The 14,725-nt window shown below is 33.7% G+C and overlaps 3 protein-coding genes across 9 annotated transcripts in view; 1 reads left to right on the top strand and 2 right to left on the bottom strand.

Moving 5' to 3' along the window:
* Positions 1-178: 178 nt before the first annotated feature.
* Positions 179-1,943, bottom strand: LOC116172122 (CCR4-NOT transcription complex subunit 9). 2 transcript variants are annotated; one of them, XM_031489264.1, is made up of 6 exons: positions 1,796-1,943; positions 1,560-1,747; positions 1,375-1,512; positions 957-1,329; positions 817-908; positions 179-763 (listed from the first exon to the last, which is right to left on the bottom strand). In XM_031489264.1, the coding sequence occupies exons 2-6, from the start codon at positions 1,670-1,672 to the stop codon at positions 586-588; spliced, it is 894 nt and encodes a 297-aa protein (XP_031345124.1). In that variant the 5' UTR covers positions 1,673-1,747; positions 1,796-1,943; the 3' UTR covers positions 179-585. The 2 variants fall into 2 exon arrangements, with proteins under 2 accessions (XP_031345124.1, XP_031345123.1); XM_031489263.1 differs by having other exon boundaries at positions 1,560-1,937.
* An 815-nt stretch (positions 1,944-2,758) lies between these two features.
* On the bottom strand, positions 2,759-3,640 carry LOC116171256 (ubiquitin-conjugating enzyme E2 N-like). Of its 2 annotated transcripts, none has more exons than XM_031487985.1 (2): positions 3,431-3,640; positions 2,759-3,386 (listed from the first exon to the last, which is right to left on the bottom strand). In XM_031487985.1, the coding sequence occupies exon 2, from the start codon at positions 3,381-3,383 to the stop codon at positions 2,919-2,921; it is 465 nt and encodes a 154-aa protein (XP_031343845.1). In that variant the 5' UTR covers positions 3,384-3,386; positions 3,431-3,640; the 3' UTR covers positions 2,759-2,918. The 2 variants fall into 2 exon arrangements, with proteins under 2 accessions (XP_031343845.1, XP_031343844.1); XM_031487984.1 differs by having other exon boundaries at positions 2,759-3,385; positions 3,436-3,640.
* A 5,385-nt stretch (positions 3,641-9,025) lies between these two features.
* The window catches only part of LOC116170937 (transmembrane protein 198), a 38,164-nt gene continuing 32,464 nt past the window's right edge, over positions 9,026-14,725 (top strand). For 2 of the 5 annotated variants that reach the window (XM_031487509.1, XM_031487508.1), the window contains exon 1: positions 9,026-9,333. The gene's annotated coding sequence lies outside the window, so the exon portion shown is untranslated. The remainder of the gene's footprint in view (positions 9,334-14,725) is intronic. The other 3 variants (XM_031487507.1, XM_031487502.1, XM_031487504.1) reach the window with 3 other exon arrangements.

Here is a 14,725-nt window from a genome sequence, read left to right as displayed (position 1 = left end):
GTTACGCAAGTCACCACCCTGTATATCCCAAGTGTATACATTTCATTTTCCAAGAGAAAATCCACCAACAATTATGCTATCAAAACTTTGATATGGAAAAGATACTCCCTGGCAGTCCTTAATGTTATTTTTATGAAAGCTGGCAGTTGCGACACAGTGTTAAGAAATCAGAAGACAATTGTTTTTAAATAATATATAATACTAATTTGAATCTGGTAAATACAAAATCAAAAAAAAACACAATACAAAGAGATCAATAATGATTGACTTAAAGGTATTCGTTATCAATATCTACTTCAAGTGGTCACATTTGTTTTATAACAATCCAATTTCATCCTTTTGGTTAAATGCAAAATTATAGCAGGCAGAAGTAGACGCCACTGAGGAAGTGCCTTTTAATATCAATTTTTCAAATCAGCCATTATTTATTACAGAGTGTCCTATTTGGAATTACATTGCCATTAATTTGGTTTTGTACTTTGCATCACTGCCAAACTTGTTTAAGATTGGTAAGCAAATAAAAGTCGTTGAAATATGCTTAGTACACTACATATATATAAAAATCCATCACAATCTAATTTTTAGTTATTGGGAAGTTAATACAGGAATATCGACTTGTCTAGGATCCGGAGCGACGGGAGTTTCTAAATTTGTTAACAATTGCGATAGCCAATGCTTTGTCGATTTATCTTCTTGAAGGCAGGTATTAAACGTTGTATCTCTTAGCTGATCAGGTAAACACTGTCTCAGAGCTTCACGTGCTCTAAAATTAAAAAACATTTCATACGGCGTTTAAAATAAGCATATTGAGCAAACCTCGAATTATCCGATAGTCGCAGATAACAGCGAACAACGTGCTTGAGCAATCGGGCGGATGGATCCTTGGCTAATGACAAAACCATTTTACCCTAAAAACTTCAATGATCATAATTGAATTGGACTAATCGACCGACTACCAAAATCATAGCGACGTGACTGAAACGATCATAGGTTTGGCATATGTAATTTAAGCCACTATCGTCTAATAAGATTTTTTGAAGAATAAAAGTCGCAACCGTCTTGCTTAGTTCTGAGCCGGACTCCATTATTCGCAAGCAGAGAGGTATAATTTCCGTTGTTAGTAAAAAGGTGATTACTTCCTGTTCGTCTGTCTTAACCAAGGCACCGATAACTCCCAAACTTGTTAATCTGAGATACTCGAAAGGTCGTGTTTTTGATATTGTGTGCAGAAACGGATATAAGAATAAAGGTACATGCGCCAGTAAAAACTGTGATCTGGTATCGGGATGTGAAGCAACACACTGCAATAGAGCTAGAGCATTGCAAACCCTAAAAGTTAACATTAAAAAACCGAGTACACCCGAGAGGAATTACCTATTGGACTGATGTGCAGTTAGCGTGGCTGGATTAATAGCAGGATAAATCGTGATAATCTCTAATAATAGGGCTGCAATTGTTCCGAAACTGTTCCACAACATAGGAGCCAAATCTGGTACAACCTCCCTCTTTTTGCTGCAAAAAACAGCGAGTTGTTTGGATGTGCACAAAAACAATCTCACCTAAGTTCAAGAAGTGCATTTTCTCTCGTCTCCGGATTTGTGAGCTCAAGAATCCATTGATAGATTTTCTCCCTATCGACAGTTTGATTTGCTGGACTGGGTTCAGCACTCATTTTACTTTTAATAGTTCACTTAGGCAAAAAAATGATATTCAAAAACAGAACAAAAATTTGTAAAATCTAAAAAATCTGCAAGATTGTATAATTATGAATGTTTCCTAGTTGGTTTGTGACTACCTAATATCACTTTGAGTAAATTTATACAAATAAAATGTTATAGTGATAATAAATTATCAACATTTTAAGGCAACTAAAATTAAAGAAAGTTTAAAAAGCACAATTTGTTGCTGTTGTATGTAAATGAAAAGGTCACAAAATTGATATAAAACCATAGAGTACAGGAATCGACGACATGAGTTTCCCATTGAATCAAACTCTTATTTGACCAAGTTTCACCGTTGCAAAAAGATTTTGCAAGAAAAACACGCCTTATGAAAAGTAGTTCAAATAAACAATGATTATGGCATTTAAAAATATTATAATAATAAAGTAAAATTTTGTCAATATGTTTATTTATCTTAATGATAAAATTAAATAATTAATTTATTTTATTTATTATATTGATGTTAAATTTAAATTTTTTTGTTCCTATATGAAGTAACGTATTTTCATCTCACTATTACCAGCAAAGGAATGATTTAAGATAATAAATGGCGGCAGAATTAAAATTATGAACAAGATAAAAAAATTATGTATTTATAATTATCATGAAGATAACAATTTAATTTTAGCATTAGGATAATAGAAACTGTGCCAAAATTTTACATGAAGATTAAAATATTTTTGCATATTAAATGTACTGGAGTACAATAAACATACATCGTATTTTATATCCACATTTTAAATGTGACTGCTCTGTACTACACCAAACAAAACCTACTATTACCCATGAACGATAGGCATATAAATATGTTGTACAGCAAATTGATTGATCTTTTCAAATATCTTAAAAAACTTAGCATTTGGAAAAAAAACACACTGTATATATATAGATTGGGCAATGAAAACGACTGTAGAGAGACCATCAAAGACGACCGTGGATACGTAAAGAATACCACGAACCACCCGTGAGACTACCCAAGACCACATGGGTTTGTGCACAACACTCCAATGGATTGGTCTTTCAAACAAAACTAACAGTACTTGACTCAATTTGTATTAAAATGTAAAAAGTTGCTACACTAATATTGCTATACAAAATCTTGTTTTTCAATCAACTTTATAAGAACAGCACAAAGCTCAATAACATTCGTAATTTACCCTGTTACGACAATCAGCACATTACTACTAACTGTGATTACTAATCATCAATTACAGCATATTGCCGAGTCCATTCCCCAGCTACGGATGTGGCTAAAGACTGATTCTCTTTCCACATAATCGCCACATCGTTAGCTAAAGGATCGTCCGGATTTGGTGAACTCAAAAGTGCCTGTATGGAGAGCAGCACTGTACGCATTTGCAACGCGGGACTCCACTGATCCTTTAAAATATCCAAACAAATACGTCCCAGCTTGTCAATATTTGGGTGATAGATTTTAGTCAAAAATCTAACGGACGGTGGGCTAAGCGGGTAATTTTCGGGCAGAAACATTTCGAGTTTAAAGAGCCCACCCTCGTAGGGCGATCCCTTAGGGCCGGCCATTACGACGTGGAAATATCTACAGTTACTTTCATCGGGTATCGCGCTAATTCCGGGAGGTGGGTCTTTGGTTAAATTCTTGGTCTCGACTAAAATTCGGCGAGTTGTTCCAAACATCGCCATTTCCTTGAATTTGTCAGTTAACCAAAAGAAGCAATTTTTAAAAAAACCTTACCGGCCTAATTAAGGTTAGGTAATTCACTTCCTGGGCGAATTTGACAATTAAACTTTGGGAGTTTGGTCAACATAAAACTTTGACTTTAAAAGTAAATTAGAAGACGTCGTTCAACTGTTCATGATGCCTTCGATTGAATACAAATTTTTGAAAACGACTAATTTTTTAATAACTGGTCACTTAACCTATAAAAAGAAATAGTAAGTTGTTTATTCTATGGTAAATAAAAGCCATAGAACTAATAGGTGTTAAGTAATTACATAAATTATCCATGCTAAAACCGTAATAAAGGTACCTTTACACTATAATATATCTCACATGATTTTTATATGATATGTTATATGATATTTACTACCAACATATTTTTCGTAAGAGTTTTAATGCTTTACTTTACACTTGACAGTTTTTCATATGACTTTAATACAAGAAGTTACGAAACCTATATAACTTCTCTAAATTAAAATGTTCCAAATTCCAAGATTGGGCTACTAGTTCAAAAGTTACAGCCCTTTGAATTTTCTTTCGAAATTGGTTTCTAATCTATAACTTTTGATTGAGAAGTCTGATCGAAAAAGTACGAATTGTTTTGGATTCTACGCACCAAAATTAATAAGAAAAAGTGTTTTCCCAAGAAATTTTGGTGTAGTCGATTTTTGGTAAAAAAGGAAGGTTATACACTGCCTTTTTTTGAGCCCCGAAAAAAAAATTATCTCAGATCGACCCGGAAAAAAAATTTTCTTATAGAATGTGGCCTGTAGAATCCATAATTTCAAACAGTTCCAAGATTGGGCTACTAGTTCAAAAGTTACAGCCCTTTGAATTTTCTTTCGAAATTGGTTTCTAGTCTATAACTTGTGATTGAGAAGTCTGATCGAAAAAGTACGAATTGTTTTGGATTCTACGCACCAAAATTAATAAGAAAAAGTGTTTTCCCGAGAAATGTTGGTGCAGTCGATTTTTGGAAAAAAAGGAAGGTTATACACTGCTTTTTTTTGGGCCCCGAAGAAAAAATTGTCGCAGATCGACCCGGAAAAAAAATTTTCTTATAGAATGTGGCCTGTAGAATCCATAATTTCAAACAGTTCCAAGATTGGGCTACTAGTTCAAAAGCAGCTAGGGAATGCAATCCCGCAGCAAAATCTGAATCCCGTCCCGGTATTTGCGGGATCGTTAGATGTTAATCCCGCGGGAACCCGGTATTTGCGGGATCCCGTAAAATTTTAAATAAATTGGCAAATAAGCAATTTTGTGCGGTTAACTTCTGTATTAAAATAAATCGATAATTATCACGATAAGTATTCAACAAAAAAGTACCTTCAGGCTAACTTAGAACTCAAAAAAATCACCTGTAAAGCACAGGTGAACTTCTAAAGTGCCTCAAAAATCATAGTACATTTTTAACAAAAAAAGTTTAACAATTATTTTAAAAATAATTTCTCCGTTATGCGTTTCATTAACAAATCAAACAGAGTCGTCCCCTTGGTCGACATTAAGGATGAGTGTTCCCTTATTTGAAAGATTACCCCAAATATATTTGAAGGGTTAATTACCAATCAAGACTATTTGACAATGTGTGTCTGAAAACACCACTACAACCAGACAACCAAATACCAATATACTCGTAAATATTTATTGCTCGATTTATTGTTTATGTAATTTATTCATTCATTAGTAACTAATATACCTATAATCATTGATTATACACACCTGTAATCAATGATATAATCAAAAGTTTACTGGTTTACTCAAGTATTCAGATAAGTATCTACAACAGCAAAATGCGAAAAGTAACCATAAAAGGGCGGGATCACTTGGATATTTAAAATAAGTCATGTCATTTGTCATGCAGAAATAGAAATATCCCTATTCCACGATTTACGTATTATTTCCATATTATTTCCTTATGACAGCCATAATACCAAAAATAGTATAGTGTAAACACAAATCTAAATGCTTGTTACTTATCATATGACAAATCACATGAGAAGTATGATAGTGTAAAGGTACCTTAAGAAATGACAATAAGGGCCTACCCTAAAAGAGTTAATATACACCATTAAAGTGACATTTTTTCTCATATCAATACATTTAATTTTCCAGTGAACACCATGTATATGAAGAAATAAATTTTCGATCACACTGACCAATAAATAGGGCACCGACCACCAACGATACCTATGTACCCTGAAATATTGTAACGGAAATGCTCCAGACATGACGTCGCCTTTGGCGCTCTGGAATTTTCTACGCGTATTCGAGAATGTTCGGGACTTACATTGCTTGCGTGTATAAATGGTTGCGGACCGAACATCGCGGCAGTCTACTACCGAACGAGTACGTATGAAACATCGAGCGCTAAAATCTGAAATAAATTGCGAAGTGTGAGTGATATAAATTGTACGGATTTTATAGTGTTTTAGTTTTGTTTAATAAATATTGATATAAATCGAACCCGAATTTATAAATCACGTTACAATATTGTACTTGACAACTTCGAAATTGCGTCTTGTAACTTTGCTCGGACAGCCCAGGAAAATCGTGAAAACGCGTTTTTTTTTAATTCTTACCAAACACAGTACGGTTTCAGAGATTTACAATACGGAATTACTCTTAAATTTTCAACTCGATAACTGCAAAATTGCGCTATGTAATAAGGTGACGACATTTGCTTGGAATGGTTCGGAAAAATTGCGAAAACTCGGGCACGTATTTTTCGATTTTCACCAAAAACAATTCCAGATCTCTACGAGGCGTAATTACTCACAACATTTCAACTTGATAGCATCAACATTGCGGACACACAATGGTACAGACATTTTTAAAAAATCTCATTTTCGTGATGCTGAGACCTCATCTGAAACGTTTACGGTGAAAATTTTTTTAAAATTTTTTTCTCAATAAAGGGAGCTTAAACAAGCACCAATACTTTTTCGCTTTCGCAAAAATGTGGGCCCTTGTAACAAGGTGCCTATAATAGTCCCGTTACATATTTTCTAAAATACGCGAAAGGATTTTGATGAAATATCAAGTATTAACTCGGGATCATGGTAACTCTTTTTAAAAGTTTCAGTAATTTGGTATGGTGCAAGTACTAAGTATAGTAGCCAGTAGAGTACTTAAACCTGATATGATAATTGATAATAACAATATCGAGGCTTTTTCGTGCCAAAGAAATAGGTACTTGCAGCTCCTTTTTTGTAAAAAAATTTAAATTCCGGTCATAGTTTCGGAGTAAAATTTTTGAGATGTGATCAGGCCGGCCGGCAAGAGTGGTCAGGGAGTGTCCGCCGACCCTCCCTATATTTTTTTCTGGCGGCGGCCCTGGCTGTTATTAGAATTGCAGGTATTCCTACGCGTTAAATAGTTTTGCAAAGTTTACGCAGACGACTTATAACAAAAAAACTATGGATGATTTTTTCTTTTGTCGCCAAGAAATTACAAAAGAGATTTTATTTAGCAGCGCGCGTTGGAGTTTTTACTAAAATTTTGGATGCGCCCTCAACAGTTACCAAAACTTCATCTAATGAATGTTTGTGGTGAAGGTGAAGGAATATTCTGAACTGTTTTAGACTGAAAGATCTGAAAGGTTTTTGTGATGAGGTTTCATTTAATAGTTTTTAACACGCACTGCAGTGGAATATTGTTATTGCTACCATCAGGAGCCCATATTGCCCCATATTTCCGCAAATTTACATAGCCTTTTAAAGAAATTAAACGCCATTGTCAAATAGGGGTTTCTTCAGGTTAACAAATATAGGTAATGAGAGAAATAGCGAAGATGACGCTGATAATTAAATATTACTTGTAAATTTATTTAAAAAAATAATCGACGAAGGGATAATTCTTTTTATATCCGAATACTGCATACATTCGCTAAATCAAACAATACAAGTTTCATCTTTTGACGAATGTTTCTCAAAGTATGATAGTATTTTTCGCACAAGACTGAATTAAGGATATTATATTTTCAGCTTTCTATAGAAAACTTATTCTTGTAAGATCATGTGCCAAAACTGAATTATAGGCAAGCAATGCTTTTTTTATGATTTCTAACGTTTTGGACATTTTTGTTTTGTAGGAAACGTGGTGTTATTAGTCAGAATCCAATATTAGTTTTGAGCCATTTCGTTTTCCAAACAATATAATTATATTTCTGTAAACTTGATAATATCAAGAAAGCAATGATTTTTTTGGAAAATTTTTAGAATTCATCGAAATTTTTTCTCTAAAGTTTTCTACTATAAATACGTTATTAACTTTACGCCATTTTGTTCTGCAATAAATTTCATTTCAGATTCTGAATCGATGGCCTCAAAAATATAAAAANTCATCGAAATTTTTTCTCTAAAGTTTTCTACTATAAATACGTTATTAACTTTACGCCATTTTGTTCTGCAATAAATTTCATTTCAGATTCTGAATCGATGGCCTCAAAAATATAAAAAAAACCTTTTGTCAATAAGAAAGTATTTAGATAATAAATCATTTTGAGATTTAAATATTTTTTGTGATTTAAATCTTTTTAGAAAGTATTTAAGATACTTTCAATGTATTTAATTCATTCAAACAGGTTAATTTTGTTAATTTAAATCACGTATAAAGATTTAAATCATGTAATGATGTAATGATTTAAATCTTTTCCGATGATTTAATCGTTTTGTGACAAAAGGTTTGTAAAGGATTTAAATTCAATAAAACTGATTGGTCTGATGATTTAAGATTTAAGATCAAATGATTTAAATCGAAAAAAGTATTTAAATCATAAAAAAGATTTTATAAGGAGCGTTTTTTGTATATACCTATGGCCGTGAAATCGGCGAAGACTTCAATTTCGACATTGTAGTGTGTTTTAGGTAGGTATAATAAAGAATAAACGTGGGGAAAGTTACAAGAAGACATTATATTGCAGTTGTACTAGTTAGTTATAAATTCAACGCTACATACTTATATGTTTTCCATAAAAACTGTTGAATCATTGATATAATCGATAAGAAGAAAATATTAGTTTATTGGGATTACTTTTAGCACTTTAGCAATCAACGATAAATTTAAAATATGAACTTAGTCGGATACGAAAATTAAAAATCGAAACCAGTGAATTATTTTCAAACAAAATTGTTAATCAATGACCAACTCTACCCTCTACCAGTAAGAGAGCGCAACGAGATATAGGAATTATATCTATAATTGTCATAGATTTGTGACAGATGGCGCAAACGTAGTCATGTTTTACATACCGCCAAATATTTTAAAACTATTGAGAGGATATGACGCAGGGAAAAATGAGAAGTTACTTTTAAAACCAAAAGTAATTAAGTAGTCACTAGTGATGTCAAATGAAGTGAAAAGATTCTAAATGCCTCAGAAGAAATTGCGAATATACCTAGCAAACCGAAATGCAGGTACGCGCACCCTAATAAATAGCACGCTAATAGATGTAGTCTGTAGCAACTGGTTATGGGCCCGTGTCATAACACACTGTTATCGACAAATATCAACAACAGATAACAGCAGCAGTGGAATTTAATTATCAAGTTGCAATTTTAAGCGCAGTCGCAATCGCTAAAATAACAAACACCAGGGAAACACGAGTTGTCTGTCGCGCACCCACATACTTATCGCGCACCGCAGTCTTCTCCCAATAGTCGATTCATAGTTGCGTACGGTATGAAAAATATATTGCAGCTAAAAAATCGATTAGTTTGGTAGTTAATCAGTTACTTGCTGCCGCTGCAGCTACTCGCAGCTTCCCACTTAATTCGGAAGCGGCTCGTCAATGCATTAAAAAATTCGGCGCGCTCATTGTTTGTGAATTTCCTATTTGGATTATGTTGGTGTTTTTGAATTCACGGTCTTTCGCTTTAAAATAAAACCGGAAAGGGCATTTCGGAATTTCAGGTATGTTCTCATTCAGATTTTTGACTTGCAGAAATCGGGCGTTTATGTATCTGTATGCCAACATGCAGTTAATATTGATTTTCTTTCAATTGCTTTTGTTGAAACAACAAAGTGCTTTTGTTTTCAATTTTTTTAAGTATTGACGAGCGATCAGCGTTGTAATGTTTATATTTATCTTAATCATATTCAGAATTACTCATCATTTTCGTTTAATTGCGATGCTTGAGGTTGCCAAGATAAGATTTTGGAGAAATCACTTCCAGTGGTTTGCCACGACACTTTGGAACGAATTAAAATGAAATTAAGTTTTTTTTTTGTTTTCTTTAATACATTAAGTACCTACCTAGAATCTGGGTAATGTGAATTGTGAAATACCGCCATAAATTTATAGGCATTGTACATATGAAACTTGTTCACATTCAAGAGTTGTACTTATTCAGAATCGTGTTTTAGAGTAAACATCTCACGACAATATTTTGACGTATGTCAACTGCTTGGATGTGTATTTAAGTTCTTTTTTTAATATGGCTGAAACATAAGCAAAAAGGGTACATTCAAAATTATTGACTGGAGGTGGGTCCTTTGACCAAAAATTTAGATACCAGGTACCATACGCTTGTATTGTTGGCTGTATTAAAATAGACACATCAATCAATCAATCAGTGTATGTTTTATACGAAAGAAGAAATGAAAAGTGCGAGGAAGTGGAGTATTCTCTCCAAATCGAGGGTTCATTTAGGTTTTACACTCGCTGGAAACAATCCTTGAGCGTGAAATAATCAGTATAAGTAAAATAATATTTTTCAATATGGCATAGTTGTTAGTGGCACGTATGGATACCTATTATTTCCACTGAAATTGTTTTATCTTGTAACATCAAAGAGTATTTAAACACGAGAGTAAGTTAAACAATGATTAATCTTCGATATCGTAACATATAGGTAGATACCACACATCGATCCAGAAAAGTGCTTATGCGAAAAAATAGATGACTTTTTGAAGATCTTAAATTGATAACGTTATAACGAAAGTAGCAAAAATAGCTTTAGATCGGACTACGTACTAGGAATTTTGGGCTTGTGGCCCTTGCGACAAGAGCGATGAAGAGATTAGTGAGGAAGCTTTATACTTAAAATTTCGCCCTAGAACACAACAAACCGTCAAGATCGGGCTCTGCTATAGGTCGATTTACGAAGTTTGGTATGCAAATGAATTTTCATAAGCAAGCAATTTGTACATAAAGTAAAAAGTATACTATGAACTTACGATCGATAAATATAAACTTCCGGCACATAACGTGCTTTCCATTTTATTCATTAAAAATAACGAATATACCTACCTACATAAAGTATGATATTGATATTAATATATTTCCTCATCCTAATCACTTAATCAGACATTGTATTGGATATACCGACATATTTCAACTGATGTTCTTGTCTGGTGTATTTAACGTTTCTCCACTTTATGTTACAGCTTATTGGGAAATGTTTAGTCTAGCAAATTGGGCGTTAAAACCGACGAAATCCTTATCAAAATAATCATTTAGTTTAAATTCAGCTGTAAGTTTGTACTCATCTTGTACCAAAACACAGGATTATATTCGATGTACTTATTTTCTGTGAAGTTAGCTAACAGTATAGCTTGAAGTTCGACAATTCGTGTATTAAAATTTGGATAAAAGTGGAACTTGTGCACTAATTGTTTCAAATATTATGGTTGGTATTGAATCTACGCATTTCAGCAGTGCGATGAAGGTGGCATGTACAGATTCATATCAGTCACAATATTTGAATATGATCCAAAGTTTCATCATTTTAATGTAATTCTAATTAGAAAGATTAATTTTGAGCACTTAAGGCAGCATCGCAGCAACAATTAATTTTTGGAGAGCAAAAATCAGAAAACCAATAGTGGGCACCAAGGCTTTTAAAATTCTTTAAACTCGGCTCGAAACGGTAACGATTCAAACCCAATAAACCTCGTAAAAAGGATCTAAAAAAGCGACAGATACCATCAACCCCCCTAAAAGGCGTGCATCGCTTTGCTCTGCCGCCGTTGTTCAATTAGGCAACCTTCTCCCCTAAATTAATCCTCAATATGGATCAATCAAAATGCGCAGTGATAAATTTGGAAAATATTGTAAATATTAGCATAAGCTTTAAAGTTTTATTTAACGCTTCTATAAATTTTATTGAAACATTAAGCTATATATACCCACTTGTATAACAATAATAGTAATAAAAATTCTTAATTCTGTGCCTAATTTCAACGTTAAAAACCAATTTTTGGGTTTCCGTTACCTAATTTCCATTTAAAATTTGTAGCAAATACTTCAGTCCATTTTTAGCTGTACTGTAAACTAAAGATCGTTTCGTAAGCAATGTGCAAGTAAATTAATTTGTCCTATTTGAAGATCTATATTTAGACGGTAAGGTTCAACGAGTGCGATAATGACCCAGGAAATTGATATTTGAGTACGTATCCTTTTGCTGGTAGTCAATTTATTTAAATGCAAGTGAAGTCAAGGCTTTGTCGCTAATAATTCGGCAGAGACGATAACATCAAGTTGGTAAATTACTGCGTGAAGGAGAGGTCCCAGGAAATGTTTCCGTTCATCTTGATTCTTGAGGGGCTTTAAATTGCAGGATTTGGTAACAATTAATGACTGTTGATTAGATTGTGATTTAATAATACTTTTACTAATTTATCAAAACTTACATACTGATTCAGGAGGCGAAGTTCAAACGACATTTCAGGCGCCACCTAAAATGCGCTTGCAACATTATTCGAGTTCAAATATCATTTGAGCAACACCATCTTTAACCCTCGTACCATGCTAGTTTCCATAATAAACACAGTTGTGGTGGAGAAAGTCGAAATTTGAAGACGTGGCAAAATCAACCCCGGAATAAAAATCGTGTAAACCGTTATAGAAAAGCGGCAGAGCGGTGTCACCAAACGGGATCATTGGATTTGACTCATTTTCAATAGGCTTAATACATATGGCATATAGGTCAACTGTTCAAAGTTTGAACCGAATCGGTCCTAGTGTTTGCCAGTTATCGTGTTCCCAGATAGACACCATCACTTAAATGGTGAAAAGTTCCAGTTGAGTGATCGTTTTACTAAACATAACGAACACGATTACTCTGAAGGCAAGAATGCACCACCCTGGCCGAATTTCTGGGGTTGCTGGACTAATAGGAAACTATATCATTTCACGCTATTGACAATCAATCACCCTTATCCAGCAATATGCATTCTACTTTTATTCAATTTTTATGTCAATTTTTGACAAATCTGAAATACTGTATTATGCTATTGTGCCTTGGACCTAAAAGTAGGTAATACCAATGAATAAAAACCACATTAATGGTAATACTTATTTGAAAGAAAATGAAACATTACGCCATGGTGAAAAGTTTACAATAAATATGATATTGGAGCTTGTATTCTTACTTTAACGAGTTTCTAATCTTTTATCTATTCCCTTCTGCAATATCCAGATGAAGAAATTCATGTGAAAAGTTTACATCTACGAAAAATGTCTTATATCGTAACTCTTTAGAATATTAATTTGGGACCAAATTGAAATGCCATTGCAGTAGAACTAGCTTTAGGTCAACGAATGCAGGAACTTCGTGCCGCCTATCAGGAAGTGAATTAGTTAATAGCGATCGGTAACAATTATTATTATTACAAGCAAAAAAGGACAAGGACGTAATTTTAATTACGAATCACCGGATGTACGTCGATTGCACATTTCGCGAGTCGGTATGGAATTAAAATGATGGTTGTTATATGCGATTTCGCCAACGTGTGGAGGAGGCCCAAAACAATTATAGGCAATTAAAATGCGATTGATCGATTTTTCTCCGCGTTGGTGTTTTCATTTCATTTTCAAATCAATTTGCAAAAGTTTAATGAAAAATTTCCGCACTGATTAGTTCAAATTTAATATGTGTGTTACAAGGCGGGCGTTGCTTTACATGCCTATTATAGTTTTCTAAAACACTTTTTTTAAGTGAGAGTGATGAGTCCGTAAAAAGAATTCTTGTTAATTAGATTGATAAATGAATGTCAAGTCAATTTGTGTTGTGGGAAAATTTCCACAACCATCAATTAATTAAAAACATTTACTACACTATAAATGGAGCATAAATCAATAGAATTAACATTTTCTATACATAACCCAATTCTATGGCAAATCAAAGTTGTAATCAGGTAAGCGTCATAAGAGTGTAAAAGTGTTGCTACTTGTACCGATTGCCAAGTGTCGAAGATTTCTTATAGAAAGCGGAATACAGTCAAATAAATTAATTGCCTTTAAAATACTAATCTACTTTCCGAATGAAGTAATGGCAATTGCAACATTACTTTTTATATTTTGGGGGACAGTCTCGCGGTTTTGTTTTTTTAACCTTCCCAGCAGAAGTACCTATATATAAAAAGGATACTTTTGTTTTAATTCAAGGTAAAATTTATGGGCTTACGTTTTTGTACACCTTAATTCATTCTAAAAAATAAGCGTACACATTTTTGAAATTCGTCTAGTGCCATCACCCATCGTGATGGCACTCGTGTATGATTGAAGGAATTTTGGTACTAGCATACTCACTACTGGGGCGCTAATGTGGGGGTGAGGGCGAAATTAAGGGTGTCATAAGCAAAGGCTTAGGTATTACAATCAGAGTAGACATTTTGTCCCGAACTGTTGAATTTATAGGTAAAGTACTGTGTTGGAACTATTTTGGGTTCAGTATCGCTTATAACACCAATTTTTTGCGAAAAATCAATGACCAAGAACTTAGATTTCCTCTATTGGTCATCATGGGAGAATAATTGTTCGAAATCTTCGTACGTAACACTTTTCCAATTGCCATATTCATTGAGTCTCAAGGCTAATCGCTTTTTTTCTGAATTGTTACGTTCATTTCATCAACATAATTATTTTTATGGTAAAAAATACTTACATGCAAACTGTATGAGTAAGCAAGTGTGTTGTAACATTTATTAAATATCATGGGCCAAGAGCTGGAAATCTAAAGATCTAGCATCAACGTTGATTTCAGTATATTGGTAAGTGAAAAACAGTCTATGCACAGAAGCGAGCCACCACCTTCTCCTCTTTGAATTTCTTGACCGAACGAAGAATGTGAACATTTCGCAATTCATTCCTCCCCAAGTTCTAGTTGATGACGATTTTGCAATAGTTTCGACAATTGTTAAGCAATTTCGAATTAATTTTAAGAAAATTCCCTTAAATTCTGTTCTGCGCGAGCGCGAGTAAACCGTTCCGTAGGCTTATTAATCGAGTGGTTGATTACGAAGGAAATTCTTGTCCCTCATATAGGAAATTTCGAGAAAATTGCTGGGAAATATATAGGAA

This window comes from Photinus pyralis, unplaced genomic scaffold (genome assembly GCF_008802855.1).
Source record: "Photinus pyralis isolate 1611_PpyrPB1 unplaced genomic scaffold, Ppyr1.3 Ppyr1.4_LG5, whole genome shotgun sequence".
NCBI classification, from domain to species: Eukaryota; Metazoa; Arthropoda; class Insecta; order Coleoptera; family Lampyridae; genus Photinus; species Photinus pyralis.
This window is presented reverse-complemented; position numbering and strand designations above follow the sequence as displayed.